We start from the raw sequence: 18,530 nt of genomic DNA, 5'->3' as shown, positions 1-18,530 counted from the left end.
ACGACTATACCCTTCATTTAAAGGAGGAAAACGACAAAAAAAGAGAAGTTAACAGAAAATTCTAATCCAGTTTGCCAATTGAATGAAAATGTCAACAAAAATAAAATCTCGGGACCCAAATACAAAAAGTTTCATTTTTGACTAAAGTGACAAAAGTGGAAAAAACTCAGTGACTATGTTGGCATTTTACTCTTTTTTTGGTATATTTTTTTTTAAGAAAACAACACAAATGGTGGTGAAGTTTTATGGTTCACTAGTTTGGTTTCGCGATCGATCTTTTTTATAAAGAACCAGTCGGTCGCTTTAGGAAATTTTAAACCATATTAAACGGTTTGGTTTATGCATATTTTTTTTAGTTTTTTTATTTGGGCTGCATAAGATTTCTAGTTTTAATTTTTTCCGTATAATATTTTAGTTTTCATATCCGCCTTTAGTAATTTAGTTGAAGCATCATGTTAAATTTTGTATTTTCACTTTTTATTATAAATGTTCAAGAAGCCTAAATCATGAAACAGTACCAGAATCAAATCGATCGTATGGTTTAGTCTGATTTTAGTTACGTGACGCTTGGTGACATGAGCCAGTTGGCAGATTTGTATATGGGTCATCTAGATAAGGGGAAACATAGCAGGAAATACCCAAACTTTAAACAAGGAAATTTGGGTTACGATTGGAGTTACAGGCATCTAGCAGTCTGGCTCAGCTATCAGACCAAAATTTTGTATGGCACCGATTTCGTCAATCAAGATTTTCCTCTAAATTTTGTAATCTTCCGCACTTTTCTTTTATACCTTTAAACATATACTTTGATTAGCTTAACTTACGTTTCTATTACGTTTTAAATTTCAGTAATTTCCAATCAATTCATAATTTTGTAAATTTCGGACACCTGCCAAATTTAGAAATTTCTATATAAAATAGCACATATTGTATTCATTTTAACATTCCGAGATTTATTAACTTTTTTATGAATTATTCCTCTTGTTTTATTTGCTTCCGCTCTACTTCAGTTTGATTTCGGTTTAAAGAGTTTAAAGCCCTTATCAAACGGATTGGCTTATGTTTTAACCTAAAACCGTCAAAATGGGACTATATTCACCCTAACGAACCGTCTTTGAGGTAAGACCATATTTAGTTTGTGTTCGAGGAATTGTAACATTACTCTTCACTCATTTAAGGAATTATGGGTTTGTGGTAGGGCTAGATTCCATATGTATTGAAAAACTATAAAACGTCTATATGTTTAAATAGAGAACTTAATAACAAGATGTAGTATAGAACTATGGATAATCATACTTAATGTTTCAAATGTGATAAATAAGACTACTATTAACTGACTCACTTTCTCTCTCCTAGGGCCGTTCAAATCGCTCGCCGCTTGTCGCTCGCTCGCTCGCCGCTCGTCGCTCGCTCGACGCTCGTTCGAAAATTACTCGGAAAATGCTAGTTCGATTTGACGCTCGGTTGTAAACGAGCCGCTCTGCTCGGTTCGGTTTGTAAACGAGCCAAGCATGAGCAAAGGTCCGCTCGGCTCGGTTCGGCTCGAATTATTATTTTAATTAGTATATATATACATATACATATACACATACATCTATAAACATGTATTTACACATATATATACACAAATATAAATTATACATATATATACACACAAACACTTATATATACACACACACTTACACTTACACATACATATATACTTAAATATAAATTAGATTTATAGTTTTATATATACCAATCTATTAGATTTTGGTCAGCTATATACAAATTTACAACTATATCTATACGTACTAGCTCAACCACGCCAATAAAAAAATTAAAATCAAAACTAAAAGTTAAACCCTAAACGGATAAACGACAGTCTATTCATCGTCTCAATGTTTCATGTCGTTACCCTAAGTCGATCGTCTCCTGCTCTCAACGTAATTGTTCGTGCAATATGATCATCGCCTCGTCAGCAAAAACATTGTTATTTTTATAAGAAAAATATTATGCCATGAAATGTGCATGTTTTTAAAGACATAAAAACTTGAGACTCAACATTGTCACTATCTATCTCAGCAAATTTAAATTGGGCGACACAGTTGTCCAAATTGCTCGAACTTCGCTCGACGCTCGCTCGGAATTTTTACTGCTCGAAAAATGCTCGCTTGATTTGATGCTCGGTTTTAAATGAGCCGCTCCGCTCGGTTCGGTTTGAAAACGAGCCAAGCACGAGCAAAGGTCCGCTCGGTTCGGCTCGGCTCGTGAACAGCCCTACTCTCTCCCCACTATCAATTAACTGACTCACTTTCTCTCTCCCCATTCATTGAGTGGTTTAAGTTTCACCTATGGTGGCTCCGGGTGAGTTTTCCTCTTCAGGTCTCAAGTCCGAGTCTGGGTGATAGGGGTTTCTCATTGAGGGGTTTAAATTGGGGGTTTATTGTGCGAGGGGGCTCTCTAGCGCGGACCCAGTTAAGACAACATATGCTAAATCTCCCGATATTCACGAATAATTCACACCTTTCAAAAAAAAAAGTGTGATCAGTTACTCAAAACAATATTTAGCCCCAAAGATATTACAAAATTAACAGTTACAAATATCAAACATGCAACTTTAAAAGTAGACTCTAAATGTGTTACTTTTAACAAACTAGTCCATATGATTAACTAGATAGTTTATGAATAAGGTATCAAACTTACAACCTTTACAACAAAGCAAACTTACAGCCTCTAAATAATCCTAAAATAAATAAGGAAGCCTAACAGAGATAAAGGTCCAACAATATAAATACTTTTATTAGACCATGTGTAGTGGGACGTGATTTTTAAAAAAAAATTGAAAAAAAACGCCCCAAAACGCCCCTCCCCCCACTACACCGGGCGTTTTGGGCGTTATAATTCCAAAAGTTTGAAGCTGGGCGTTTTAAAAATCACGCTAAATTGGAAGGAAGCCAGGCATTTTATTTGAAATGATGTGCATGGGTCAAATGCATGGGCCAATGGGAGACTTCCAAGTGTAGTGCCATTTCTTTTTTTTTTTCTCTATAAAAAAAATAATTGTTTATTGATTGGAAGGGGCATTATTGGATAATGCCCCACTACGCCACTTTTGCTATAATGCCCCAACGCTGACTAGGATGCCACGTGTCGGATAATGCCCCATGGTGGGAGCATTATGTTAGTTCACCACTACACATGGTCTTACCAAGTGATATTAAGAAAGTGGCACTTAACAATTTATCACTAAAAGCTATTCTATCACAAAACTTCTTTAAATTAATTAGAATATACGTAAGAAATTAGTTTATGAAAAAAAATGATTTGTAAATTGAAATTTATTAAAGGATTTGGAATTTGAACGAATTGGCATCTAAAAGGGAATTTGAAAGTGTGATGCATTTAGTTGACACAATCTATCACCACCGTTGTTGCCACCACCACTAGCGCCGCGAATAGTTGGAAAATGCCCTGAACAATCTTTTTGGAACATGTAAAGATCGCTTTTAGATTAAAGTATTTTGACGGTACGATCACAATCTTTAATCGGATAATTCATAGAGAATAATATGATTACAATATCCTGTTTCGAAAATCGTACCACGAAATGTAGTTTAAACAAACCAACAAAAACATATGTAAAACAAACCAAAGACCTATTAGGAAGGGTAAAGTTCTTGTACAAATAATCTTAACATACTAAACATACAAATTGAAGGAAAACTCAAAAAGACAAGGTGGCATTTTTGTAATTATTAATAACTATCAAAGTTACTCTACAAATATACCTAAAAAAACATAACCACTCCCCCCACCCCCAAAAAAAACCTAAACCCCCCACCCCCCCCCCCCCCAAAAAAACCTAACCCCCCCCCCAAAAAACCTAACCCCCCCCCCCAACCCAAGCTAAAATGCTAAAAACTAAACCCCCCAAAAAACCTAAAAAAATCTAAAAAAATAAAAAAAAAAACACACAAATTATTTTATTTTATTTTTTTAACATTTTTTATTAAAAATCGCTACTTTTAGTAGCAGCCCAAAAAAAAAAAAAATTTTTTTTTTTTTTTTTTTTTGCTAACGAAATGTAGCGATTTTTTAATAAAAATTGTTAAAAAAAATTTGTGTTTTTTAGGTATTTTTGGTTGTAACTTTGATAGTTGATGGTAATTACAAAAATGCCACCTTGTCTTTTTGGGTTTTCCTTCAATTTGTATGTTTAGTATGTTAAGCAGTGGCGGAACTAGACCTTCAACTCAGGGGTATCCCAAAATTTTTTAGGGGTGTTCTCGTACTTGTTCAGGGGTGTCCTGTGTATAAAAATCGGAAAAAAAGGGGTGTCCTGTGTATAAAAATCGGAAAAAAAATTTTTTGTTACACTACTGGTCAAAACTTGAGCCGTAGCCCGGGCTACGCCCGTTAAGCCTACAGGTCCGCCCCTGATGTTAAGATTATTTGTATTTGATCTTTTGCCCTATTAGGAAACCATCACAACGTTCGAGTTGAAACATCACAAGTTCACAACTATTCTTGGAAGAGTATGTTAGTTGGGTGTTACGGTTGACGGTTATTCACTTACCATCATCAACAACTCTTGTCAGCAGGAAAAACCTTGGAGCAGGATCTCATTTATATTTGCTACTGATCATATTTGGCACTAACGGACCAAGTTGTTGCTGATCTTGCTGATGATAATCAGTTACCACCTTGGACAATAATTTTAAACGAGCGTGCACTCGACGCCTTCTAACTATCAATGTTTATTCATATTTCATTTGGTGTTAAGCAAACCCACATAAGTAAAATCGCTTGATGACACTAAAATCACCAAGAAAGACTATTTCGCTGAACCCTAAACCTTAGTAACAAATTATAAAAAAATAAATAAATAAATAAAAAATAAAAATAATAAAAAATCTTAGCATTACCTATTAGGATGGATGATTACTTTGTCCCAAATAAGTATTCATGGAAAAGTTGAAAGAACAATATGTATGCAATAAAAAGATCTAAGAACCAAATGTCAAACAAAATTCACAGTATTCACTTTCTGTACCTTGCATTGCATTTTCGACACTCTACTTACCTCAGTACAAGATTGTTGCAATGTAGAACGGTTTTAGTTCGATGCACCATTTTGAGGGAATACTTTCTGGATAAACTCAAGAAAGCGTCGCGAGTAAAATGTGGGGTCCACGGCCGATATCGATAGAGAATCAAATTGAAAAGATTTGTATTTATGTTCAATCTTCTTTGTTATATTGTATTCTTGTAATATGTCAATGATACCCAGGTATAATACGACGTCATATACCTCATGAAACATTTGTTTTTCTTCTTTGCCTGGAAGAAGCTCTGCTCTTGCTGGCATGTTCACTCCTAACTGTATTTGTAACCTGCCGAATAAAATGACAAAAATAAATGACAAAAGGCAATTATAAATTTAGCAATTTTCATTTTTTGGCAAACAATAGGTTTGGTTATGCTTATACAATTGGATAAGTTATGTTCATTAGAGGTGTGAATTTCTGACAAGACTCGAAAACACGACATGAACCTAACACGTAATTCGCGGGTTTGGGTTTAGTCTAAATGGGTTTGCGTCAGTTTCAAGTTGAACCCGTGAACCCATTTAGCTAAACAAGTCAGGTTCGGTTCAACCCGTTCGGGTTGGCGGGTTGACCCGTTTAATCCATTTATATTATATTACATATTTTTTACAATATGTTTTATGTCATAAATTAAATTGGGTGTGTATTTTATGCCATAACTATAACTTTAGAAAGACGACATAGATTCTATAATTTAGATGTAATTGTATTATAAAAATTTCTGTTTTTCTTTAGTAAATTTTAATATAATATATTAATTTGCGAAAAAAAATTAAAAAAAATCGGGTTAAACGGGTCGTTTTGGGTCAACCCATGAATATTTGGGTTGTGTTCGGGTTCATATGCACGACACGATTTTCGGGTTCAGGTCGAGTTGAACTCGCCAACCCACGAACACGTTCTGTTTAGCACCTGTTCATCATTTTGGTCTAAAGGTGGCAGGATAGAGGTTTGGTGGGTTGGGTAACAACTAACTAGTCGGCCGAAACGGGCTAGGGTGACCCGTGAATTTTCTCTTATCCATTTGCTAAGTTTAGTTTATAAAGTATTAATGTGTTAATCATAACTAGAATACTAATCTACAACTTCAAGTCACAACAATTCTATAAGATTGTATGCATTGAATATAGACTTACTTTTAACCTGTTTGGACCCAACCCATTTAACCAATTCCCTTTTAAGTAAATTTCTTGATTTGAACCGTCTTGAGATAAGAACACAACCCAAATCGGCCCATTTGTAGGTCAATGGATCGAAATTGTCACCTCTACCACAGATGGGTCGGATAACGGGTCAAAACAAGTTTTGATCATTAGGTATTATTCTGGATGAGGTCGAAACATGTCAAATCGGGATGACCAGCCACCAAACACATTATATATATTTTTTAGAGTAAAGTACATGGATGGTCCCTGTGGTTAACCAAAATTTTGGATTTGGTCCCTAACTTTTCAAAAGTACACGGATGGTCCCCCTGGTTTGCATTTTGTAACGCATTTAGTCACTAAATGTTGGGGACTAAATGCGTTACAAAATGCAAACCACAGGGACCATCCATGCACTTTTGGCAAAAGTTGGGGACTAAATACGTTACAAAGTGCAAACCACAGGTATCATCCGTGTACTTTTGAAAAACTAGGGACTAAATCCGCAGTGTTGGTTAACCACAGGGATCATCCGTGAACTTTACTCTATTTTTTATAGATGATTAATGTACTTAGTATTATTAGAAAACTATGTTATTACAAAAGTAATCAAACAAGATTGAGGAGATTCTGTGCGTTTAAATGTATCGACCCATTTGACCCGTTATAGGTATTATATTACCAAACCAACTCATGTATGGGTAGACATGTTTAAATTGTCAACTCTAGTAATTAATATAGGATACCTTGCTGTTCCAGGGAGAAGGAGATCCACTTCCGCATCACCAGTAGCTGATGATCTCAAACGGCTTCCTCGTATATGCGGGCCCACAACAACACTACCATCTTCAGATCCACGTGGCACTAAAACAAGTCCTTGAGGTGATATCTCATCCTCCATAGATTCTGTTATTGAACCAACAAAAAAAAAAGTTATAAATTGCTATCACCAGATATCAAACTGAAGATGCATCACCTTCTTCTGCAACGATTCCGAGTCCATCTGCTGTTACACTTTGGTTGAAAGACATCAAAGATTTCAAGTGCTGAGGGGCTCGATAATGAACACCGAGCAAAAGACTGTAATCCATAATATTCTGAGCTTCTAGAAAGTTGCTATCGATTTCGATTTGACTGCATACAGAAAGACAAACATGATCGTGTCGTCTTAAGTGGAAACTATTTTACATAAACAGGAACCTAGGTAAATGTAGCCATGAAAGTAGTATATATATGCAATTGTCATTTGGTAATAGAATATAGATTATGTTTGAAATTTTCATTTAGTAATAGTTTTTAGAACAAGAACCGGTTAGCAACCTGTTTTTTTAACCGATTGTTTTAACATAAAATAACCGTTTATTTCATTTTTTAACCATTTTGTGTGTGTGTGTGTGTGTTTTTTTTACCATTTTTTAACCATCTTTTGAGTTTTTTTAATTTTTTTTTCATTTTGCCCTCATAAAACTTTCTTTTACCATTTTTTAAGTTTTCTTTTACAATAAAACAGATTTCTTATTTATAAAATTACCGGTTAATTAATAACCGATTACAGGTTAGCCTGTCCTAAAATAACCTAACCGGTTACATAGGTTATGGTTTCGTTTTCGATACCCCCGAACCGGCTATTGGCATAACCGGTTTTGACCAAGTCAACCAATAACGGGTATGACAAAACCGGTTAACCGATTTGTGCACCGCTAATTCAAGGCAGGGCATCTCTCATGGCCCATTATCTCTCTTCAGGAGCAAACAAAACGATGTGGGATTCGTCTAAGGTGTCACAATGATATTTAAAGAGCTTTCGGTACTTACTTTAGCAGAGCACCACGCCAAGAAGGTTCTAGATAAAAGCAATAGTTTATATCAAGATCTTTGAGTATCGTGTTTTCATCTATTTCAACCTTGTCTGCGGATCGCCCAAGAGAGGAACCTTTCAGATCATATCTTCGATGGATTCTTAATTCTGTGCAGAACATATTTCCCATTACAACAAACCGGAACTGAAAGATTCATATGAAGTATATTAGGAACATCAAGACCGATATTGAATACAAAAAGGTTCGTCGTTATCGAAATTGGAAACGAAATATTACCTTTTGACCACTTGATGGTTTTATCCTGTGAAGACCGAAAAACTTAGTTATGAGTGTGTTTTCGTATGTCTTCACGTGACGGTGATAGTCCGGAAGCATCCGCAGAAGGACCTACAGGCTAGCGCAAGTCAGTCGAGCCAAATATACACAGCTGATTAAAATGTAATGATACATCATGCATGTGATACACTAAGAAGTAATATGACAAGTCAGGGTTGACTTTGAGCAGTTACGAGTATTGAGTCGGCTAATGGCGGCAAAAATGGTTGGGGTGGTATTGGTAACCGGTCAAAACCGGTAATTGTGCAGCCAAAGTGGGTCGGGGTGGCTGAGCCACTTTTTGTCCAAATTTTATTAAAAACTATAGTACACGAATGGTCCCTGTGGTTTACCAAAAGTTTGGATTTGGTCCCTAGGTTTCCAAAAGTACACGGATGGTCCCTGTGGTTTACCAAAAGTTTGGATTTGGTCCCTAGGTTTCCAGAAGTACACGGATGGTCCCTGTGGTTTACACTTTGTAATGCATTCAGTCCCCCGCCCACAAATCTAAACGTTTTAGCATGTCCAAGTTATAGGAACTAAATGCGTTACAAAGTGCAAACCACAAGGACCATCCATGTACTTTTGGAAAAAGTTGGGGGCTAAATGCATTACAAAGTGCAAACCACAAGGACCATTTGTGTACTTTTGGAAAGCTAGGGACCAAATCCAAAATTTTTGTAAATCACAGGGACCATCCATGTACTTTACTCATAGAGAATAATATGATTACAATATTCTATTTCGAAAATGGCATTTGTGTACTTTTGGAAAGCTAGGGACCAAATCCAAAATTTTTGCAAATCTAAACGTTTTAGCATGTCCAAGTTAGGAACTAAATGCGTTACAAAGTGCAAACCACAAGGACCATCCATGTACTTTTGGAAAAAGTTGGGGGCTAAATGCGTTACAAAGTGCAAACCACAAGGACCATTTGTGTACTTTTGGAAAGCTAGGGACCAAATCCAAATTTTTTGTAAACCACAGGGACCATCCATGTACTTTACTCTTATTTCAATAACAATCTAGTTTTTCTGAAAATGATTTAGGCATTTTTATGCAATAAAAATACACTCTGTGAATTTGGACGTGTTGAACTCGTTTGACCAGATTCTGTTATTGCTAGTTATTTTTATTATCTTTTAATTGTTTTTGCCCATTTGACCCATTAGATATCAATTATAACCCGAATCAACCCGTCCATAAATAATTGGATATAAATTGCTACCACTTTGAGACCGTTGTTCGTATAATGTGGATACCTGTACTTCAGATTTCCTCAAAGTCTTAATCATGAAACGATCATCTTGCGACAGAAAAAACACGCTGCCACTTTTCCCGGGAGATGATAGTTCTCTAAGAGCATCGTTGCCGCATATAGACATCATGTAGTCAGCAGCATCAATCTTAAACATTTCTCTCAAGTTCCTAGTGTAAAAAAAAAAAAAAAAAATTTAAAAAGGTATATTAATAATACTATATGATCATTCACAACCAACCTGAAAACCATTGGACAGTAGTCTTTCCACTTAAAATCCTCTGACTGATGTGTAGGCGTTAGTTGAGATCCCGCTTTAGGAAATTGCATCCAGAAGCTAGCTCTCGGGCCAAAATCCGATCCGCGTACTTCTCGCTTTTGAACTGGTGTTATTTTTCCAACAGTATACCTAATCATATTTTAAGTTTCAACGTTCATCGGTTCAAAAAATAAGTAAAAAAAAAAAAAATACACGGATGGTCCTTGTGGTTTACCAAAATTTTTTATTTGGTCCATAGCTTGTTAGAATATAAACTTAGCATTAGGAATTTATTATTATTCTTATTCTTATTATTATTATTTTAGTATAGTTTAGTGGCGGTTATGATATTAACCGACCAGGTATATATGTAATATTATGTTGACAATTATCATTCACCAAGATTTCAATTTAATATCCATTTTTCATAAGAGTTCGTTCTCTGTTCTCTGTACAAACACACGTACAGAATCACACGAACATGAATACGATGTCGATTACGATGATGGCTTCCGCTAACAAAGTGGTATCAGAGCCACGTTCAGAAATCCTACAGAAATCAGTATTTCTTCCTCAACACTACCATGTCAACACTGTTATGATGAACAACATGAAGGGGCGAAGAACAAACGAAGGGTAAAACTGTGTTTCTATTGCCACCGTCCAGGGCATCAAATCTATTCATGTAAATCAAAAGAGCATGATGAAGCAACACAACTGATTAACCAAGCGGTTAATGCCGGAATCCAAACACACAGGATGGATGCAGGAGATCGGAGTGAAATGATAGTGACCGGCACAGAAGGCGGTCAGTGGGATGACATCTGGTATGTCAATAACTCGTTCTCTCATCACTACGCCGGTAATGTAAATGTTTTTAAACGAATTAAGCATTTGGTTGGTGTTGACACGACAACCGGTGAAAATGATTTTCTGTTCATCCGGGGAATAGGGTGTGTCGAAGTTAAGTCTAACAATGAAAAACTGAAGATACAAAGCGTTTTTTATGCCCCTGAATTGGACAGAAATGTTCTAAGTATGAAACAGTTATCGTTGCAAGGTTTCACCGTCAAGAAAAATGGTGACACTTGTAGGATTTACCCGATGTTTTCGACGCCTGTTGTTAATACTATAAATGAGATCACCTGTTTATCAAAAGAAGAAGAATTAGGGAAGAGGGAAATACAAAAAATCCAGAATTTGAATGATGTGAACGAAAAATATAAGAATGACTATTTAAATTCATACTTCGAAACCTTAAATGTTTCGAATGAAAATGAATTTGATTGGAGTCGAATGATCATAAGGGAACTAGAATTCAAGGAATTTTCTGACTGTAAAGCCCTATTAGATATGATTGATGATCGTGACTTTGTATTTAAATACAAACATGATCTTGAAATGAAGTTCGAAATCATGGTGGGTTGGTTTCTGAAAGAAAAACTGGGAATAACCTCAAGATCTATACCACCGGTACTCGATGATGGAAGAAGAATAGATTTACTCAGCCTTTATGTCATGGTTGAAAAGGATGGAGGCTATCAAGAAGTCACCATTGACAACCTGTGGCCGGCCATAGCGAAAGATCTCGGCTTCGAATATCAAGATGGTGATTTTGTTAGAATCATCTACGCTATGTATTTAGACGTTCTTGTGTATTATTATAAGTTCAAATCTGTACAACAAAAGGTGCAAGATAAAGAAATGGTTGAACAACAAGAAGACCCAACGGCAGGAAATGAACAAGGAAGAAAATGCAAAAGTGTTAATGATCCGATGCAGGAAGAAGGGACAGCAGAGCATTACGCTTTGTATGCTGGGAATAGCTGGGAAGGATCTTGGCGACTGCACAAGAAACGCCGCCGCTTCAATTTTAATGAAGCACGTAAGGCGGTAGACGAAGCAAACAAGAGCGTGATGATGAAGATGAAACCATAATCAAGTTTAGGGGAGGATGTTAATTATGAATATTAAACTTAATTATTATGTTCTGATATATGTATGTTATGTAGTGAATTGTTAGTAGAATTCGGATGATTATGTAACGAATGGTGGGTCGGATCTTGTGCGGGTAAATTCAAACTGTCTAATGACAGTTATTGCCGCCAAAAACAACCGCCATTGTTACACCTATATATATGTAATAACCGGTAACTTTTATAGTTACCAAGACAGATTATCCCGCTATAATCTTTGTCCACTCGTTTGCTTATTATCGTTCACTTTCACATTCAATCTTTTTGTTCATATCCTTGTTCTTATCGGTGATTCAATATCACTTTCATGTCAACATCAAATATGCCTGGTTTGTGTTTGTCCGCTGCACAATCAAATGAATTCCAACCAAGTGCAAATGAATTCTAACATGTGGTATCAGAGCGCATGGTTAGAAAACGAAGAATTAGGATCAGAATTACGTGATCCTGGGAAGATGCGGATGAAGAAGATGGAAAACAAACACGGGAAGAGGCGAGAAACAGATAGCGATTCAGATTATATGAGTCCCCGATTACGCGCGATTGCAATCTTGAAACAAGAGATTGCAATAATGGAATTGCAAGACGAAATTGCATTAATGGAATACGAATCGGGACGTCACGAAGATAACGGAGATGCAGGCGAAGTAATGACACGGAGAAAAGAAGACGATTCCGGAAAAGATGATTTGGCCTGTAAAGATGTTTACGATGGGGCATGCTTCACCCCGAATGTCTATATGGTTGGTTACGATCGGGAAGATCAAGAAGAACCAATCAGTGATCAGAAGGATCACAATGATTCAATCGAAGAAACGGAATACTATGATTCCGGTGACCGCAGCGATGAAAAAGATGAAGACTCGTATGTCTTCGTAACTGAAGGCGATATGCAAGATGATGTTCCGGTAACCGGAACCGTTCATGAAGAACAAGAAAGGAATCGGACACGAAGAATTACAATGATAAATGAAGTGAAAGGCAAAAGGCATGATACTCTGTTTTTTAAAGAAGTTTATACCAGATATACTTCTGCAAATAAATCCAAAAGGATGATCCAGAGAAAAAAGAATGATTTAGTGAAGATTTCAGCGACAGAAGAAGAAGTTTTAGCGACGACAGTTAGTGACAAAAGAAGGAAGATAGCGACAGAAAACAGGTTAGCGACAGAACGATTTAGCGACACTGAAATTGCATTAACGACGGTTCAAAGACTTACAGCGACAAGATGGGTAATGAACAACAATATTACCGCACTCGGCATCACGAAACAAATCAAGGTGGATCTATGGACGAATCATGACAAGTTTAAAGAAAAATGTGTTTATCATCAAAGCCGACGTGACGAGCCATTACCGATGCTAAGTTTAGGGGATGGTGTTAGAATATAAACTTAGCATTAGGAATTTATTATTATTCTTATTCTTATTGTTATTATTTTAGTATAGTTTAGTGGCGGTTATGATATTAACCGACCAGGTATATATGTAATATTATGTTGACAATTATCATTCACCAAGATTTCAATTTAATATCCATTTTTCATAAGAGTTCGTTCTCTGTTCTCTGTACAAACACACGTACAGAATCACACGAACATGAATACGATGTCGATTACGATGATGGCTTCCGCTAACATAGCTTTCCAAAAGTACACAGATGGTCCCTGTGGTTTGCATTTTGTAACGTAATTAATCCCCAACTTTTTCCAAAAGTGCATGGATGGTCCCTGTGGTTTGCTCTTTGTAACATATTTAGTCCCTAACTTGGACATGCTAAAACCTTTAGACTTCTTTCATGGGGACTAAATGCGTTACAAAGTGCAAACCACAAGGACCCTTCATGTACTTTTGAAAAGTTGGGGACCAAATCCAAAATTTTGATAAACCACAGGGGCCATCCGTGTACTTTACTCTACCATAAAATTTCTGAGAGCTGATATGTACCTGATCCCAAGTTGTAAACTAAGCATTAGATCATAACTCCTGTGACCTTTAATTATGGCTTCTCCGGGCCTCTTAACTTCCTTCACACGTTTCTTCTGTCGTTTCATTTCTCGTTTAGATCCCGATGAAAAACGACTATCGACCACAAGCTCGCTGATTAAAATCCCTTGCATATATTCTCGTTCAAGAATCGGAGTCTTGTTATCATTCTCCCCAACAGGATCGGACATAACCGAAGCCAAATCATGTCCCATAACGTTTTCGATAGCGACCTCTAGACTCCATCGTCTTTCTAGAGAGGCATTGTTGTTTCTATTTTGATCCAAGTTCAAGAAGTTATCTTTTGTAAACTTATCAGACGTGTTACGATGAGACGATCGACTACCGATTTTAAACAGTCCCATATCGATCGAAGAAGCATGTTGAATACGCGAAACTTGTTTGACTTTTTGCAAGTCGGACAACAAACCTCGTTTTCTCAAAGCTTTAAGGTATAGTTCTTGTCGAGCGGGCAACCGACACCCGCTCGGATAAAACGCCCCTTTTCCGTCTTTTAACCCTAACGTCCATGTCCCGACATAACGACCGCCGTCACTCCATGTATAAGCACCAAAACCATGCATAACTCCGTTAGACCAACTACCTTCGTATGAATCGCCATTAGTCCAAGTGAAAATGCCTTTACCCGACATTTTCCCGCCTTTCATATGACCCAAATACTCATTTCCGTTAGCCCATGTATACTTACCCGGCCCGTCAGGTGACCCCTGAATCCACGACCCTTCAAACACGTCCCCATTCGGAAAAGCTTGATAACCCAACCCATGTTTCCGGTTCAACCGCCAACGACCTTTGTAAACTAGCTTATCAGCGCGAATATACGTCCCGGTTCCTTGCATATACCCACCGAAAAAATCCCCTTCGTAATAAGCCCCTGACGGCCAATGAAGCTTTCCGTAACCATGCCAGATTCCCCTTCTCCATTCTCCTTCATACGTGCAACCGTCTGACCAAACGTACTTCCCTGACCCCTCAGGTACATTTCCATGTAGCGAACCGGAGTAAAACTCCCCGTTTTCGAGCTTTAGCTCTCCAAATCTAACCGCGATCGTTTCTGTTGAAGATCGAGACGTTTCGCCATTTGTTTGAGAATTAGTGGTGGTGTCATTCTTGTGAAATGACACTGAACCAAGAGATCTTGTTCTGTTTGAAATTGATAGCGTTCGTTCGACGTTTTCTGCTATGGCCACCGAGCCAGACATGCATAACGCCTAGAAGTTCTTCGATACCTTCCGGTTAAACAGAAAGTATTGTATATTGATCGCGTGTATAACAATAACAGTTACACACTGACTTTATATATAGAGAACAGTATTACACTCGTATAACAGTTACCTGTTTCGGAGAAAAGACACTACAAAACCACAATTAAATTAAAAACTTATAATATGTAACAGAAAAATTAAATTACACTTGTACAACAGTTACCTGTTTCTAAGAGAAGATACCACAAAACCACAATTAAGGCTACACGGTATGGTGATGGTCCTCCCTTGGAGGATGGTCCGCCACGTAAGCGACACGTAGGATGGGCATGAGGATGGGGCAAAGAGGATGGAAGTGTGGAAATGGGAGGATGGACCTAAAATGTGTATGTATATATTGTATGTATAGGGGTGTGTGAGAGGAGGGGGGAATAATTTTTGTCTTTTTGTGATCGTCCCCAACGTCGAGCAGAGGACGCCCAGGACGAGGACGGGAGGGGGCGGCGTGGTGTTTGGTGCGTCGCCGGTCCAAGACGGTGGAGGCCGTTCCTCCATACCGTGTAGCCTAAGAACTTATAATATGTAGCAGAAAAACAAGAGTAAAATGCCAAAATAGTCCCTGAGTTTAGGCCACTTTTGGCCACTTTTGTCACTTTAGTCCAAAAATGAAACTTTTTGTATCTGGGTACCTGTGGTTTCATTTTTGTTGTCATTTTCATCCAACCGGCAAACTGGGTTAGAATTTTCTGTTAACTTCTCCCATTTTTGTCGTTTTTCTCATTTAATTAAAATATATATTGGCATAAAAATGACGATTATACCCTTCATTTAAATGAGGAAAATTGACAAAAAGAAGAGAAGATAACAGAAAATTCTAACCCAGTTTGCCAATTGGATGAAAATGGCAACAAAAATAAAACCTCAGGACCCAGATACAAACAGTTTCATTTTTTTTTTTTTTTTTGACTAAAGTGGCCTAAACTCATGGAAAACAATTAAATGATATTAAAGAGCAAAAACACAAGAGTAATAAAATCTATAAAGGCCAGCTAGGGTTTCAGATCATAAAATCTTCAACAATAAGTTTGTTACAACAGAAATGAACATGCATTTTGGATCAACCATTTCTCTTTAACCACACAAAGTTGTTACAGAAGATGAAAGTACAACCTTTAAAGCATACAGTACAAACAGAATGTGAAATTGTTCATGTTCACTCATAATCATGATTTCAGATTGAAGCAAATTCAGATTAATTGTTCACACACAACAACTGGCTCTGATTCCAAATTGAGCCTTGCAATTCACACAATGAAACATTGCTTATAATATCATAATATATCAAATATGATTTACTTACAATTTATGAACACCATAAACAAACAATCATAAACAAAAATTAAAAATAGATCACAAACATATTACAAACAAAAGGTATAATAATATATAGTTGAACAGAGAGAAGGTGTACCTGAAAATAATATAGAGAGAGAGAGGGATAGATAGATATAGAGAGAGAGAGAAAAGTGGGAGATTTATGAAGGAGCTTTGATAGATTGTCTACTCAAGCTAGAAGTATAATGTACTGCAGTTGACTTGTGTGTATATATATATATGGATTGAAATCTAAACAGTTGTCTTGCAAAATGTTATTTATTACCTTTTAAGTTTTAAAGCTACCCTTTTCTCCGGCACTCATTCAAATACTTTAAGGGGTTGTTTGGTTATTTTTAATGAGTATTTTAATGGGTCAGACCACATACTAGTTCGGCATTTAATGGTTTTGACTATTTGTTTCACAAGCAGATGTCTGAATGGTTCATACATTTCTCTCTGAATAGTTAAGTATTATACAAAGTCTGAATGGTTAAAACCTCTAATCTGAATTGGTCAGACATTTGGCTCTGAACGGTTAAGCATTATACACGCTCTTAATGGTTCAGACATCCTACTGGTTCAACACTTAATGATTTAGACATCTTACTGGGATGTTGCCAAACAGCTTCTAATTTTTTTTTTTTTTTTTTTTGCAAATCCCTTTGATTTACTATTCATTTCAAATAAAAACTTTAAGGACAATTACACCAAAATAGCCGGTAAGCGGGCAACAAGCTGCGCCGCTACCCCTTTTTGAATAGCGAAACCTAACCTAGTAAAAACGAAACCCCAATCTCTAGGAGACGAAATGTTGTTGTGAACAACCCGTTGGACCCGTTCAAGAAATCTGATGGCTTCTGGGGCTAGCGAGCCAAAGGTATCAAAGGCAAAAGGGATAAAGGAATGTTGATTATCCTCGCTGTCTTTTGCATGTTTGTCCATTTTCTTCGCTGCCGCCTTTGCAATTGCCTGACCAGGGACAAAACATGTATCCCGTAAGCCTACAAGGGGGGAAACCCCGGTAAGATTGACACACGCGTGTTTACCTGCATCCCACCCGAAATTAAAACGTCCACGGGGCGCAATGTGGATCTTCCTTCCCTCGGATCTGTCAAAAAGTTTACGGGGGCTTCTTTCTTCACCGAGATCCCCGCCCGTTTGAGGATGTCCCCCAAGACATCCCGCACCCAGTCGTGATGTACGTATTTTTTTTTCTAGATATTGTTTTTTGTTTTAGATTTTTATTTAATTATTCTTTTTAATTCAATACTTTAATCGGTTAAGTTATGTACGTATTTTTTAAGAAAAAGATTGTATTTTTTCTGTATTTATATATAATTATTCTTTTAAGTTTTAATAATGTGTCTGGGACGTATAAAAAATATGTGCTAGATGAATAAAGAGAAAAGGATGTGAACATGAATTATTTTCATCAAGTTTAAATAGCAATTGTACATGTAGTTATAAGTTTTTCAAAATTACATTTATGATCTTAATTGTTCGTTTGGTCCGAAAGGCTGGAACGAGCCTCTCTATTTCTACGGGGTAGAGGTAAGGCTGTTTACATGTTATCCTCCTCAGACTCTATCTTAACTTTGCTATTGGTGAGATTTACTGAATATGATGATGATGGTGGTCCATAATGTTCTTGTTACATATGACTAAGTAACTGGTCTTAAAATTTCCTTTAATTTATTACGAAATGATTGTTTTACTTTTATAAAAAAAGGGGGGGGGGGGTGGTTAAAAAACCCTTAAGCACCCCAACCCTTTCTTTCTCCCAGAAAACCCATAAAATTTCCTTTAAGTTATTACGAAATGATTGTTAAAGAGTAGTGCCTAAATGATAATTAGCCGAATTTGTGTTAATATCACGTGTGTATAGTCTCTATTTTTCTTTTATAAAACGAACATTATACATGTTAGAAAAAAAAAACAATATTTTTGCGAGTTTAAATGAAAATAACAATTTTTTTTTACCGGCAAATTTGGATCACTGAAGAACCACTGGAGTATTATCGTGTGTGTCACCAGCGGAACCACCCGATCATATTCATCCTCACTAGGCATAATGCCTAT

At 36.7% G+C, this 18,530-nt stretch overlaps 1 protein-coding gene across 3 annotated transcripts; it reads right to left on the bottom strand.

Moving 5' to 3' along the window:
• Window positions 1-4,879: 4,879 nt before the first annotated feature.
• LOC110898383 (phosphatidylinositol 4-phosphate 5-kinase 9) lies at window positions 4,880-16,679 on the bottom strand. 3 transcript variants are annotated; one of them, XM_022145165.2, is made up of 10 exons: window positions 16,546-16,679; window positions 13,810-15,223; window positions 9,870-10,037; window positions 9,633-9,798; window positions 8,332-8,442; window positions 8,051-8,238; window positions 7,212-7,369; window positions 6,982-7,141; window positions 5,087-5,375; window positions 4,880-4,999 (listed from the first exon to the last, which is right to left on the bottom strand). In XM_022145165.2, the coding sequence occupies exons 2-9, from the start codon at window positions 15,069-15,071 to the stop codon at window positions 5,099-5,101; spliced, it is 2,490 nt and encodes an 829-aa protein (XP_022000857.1). In that variant the 5' UTR covers window positions 15,072-15,223; window positions 16,546-16,679; the 3' UTR covers window positions 4,880-4,999; window positions 5,087-5,098. The 3 variants fall into 3 exon arrangements, with proteins under 3 accessions (XP_022000857.1, XP_022000855.1, XP_035837919.1); XM_022145163.2 differs by having other exon boundaries at window positions 4,880-5,375; XM_035982026.1 differs by having other exon boundaries at window positions 4,880-5,375; window positions 13,810-15,098; window positions 16,546-16,651.
• Between the last annotated feature and the right edge of the window lie 1,851 nt (window positions 16,680-18,530).

The sequence above is a fragment of the Helianthus annuus genome, chromosome 13 (genome assembly GCF_002127325.2).
Source record: "Helianthus annuus cultivar XRQ/B chromosome 13, HanXRQr2.0-SUNRISE, whole genome shotgun sequence".
In the NCBI taxonomy this organism is placed as follows: Eukaryota; Viridiplantae; Streptophyta; class Magnoliopsida; order Asterales; family Asteraceae; genus Helianthus; species Helianthus annuus.
The sequence above is the reverse complement of the archived record's forward strand: the minus strand, read 5'-3'. Positions and strand labels throughout refer to the sequence as shown.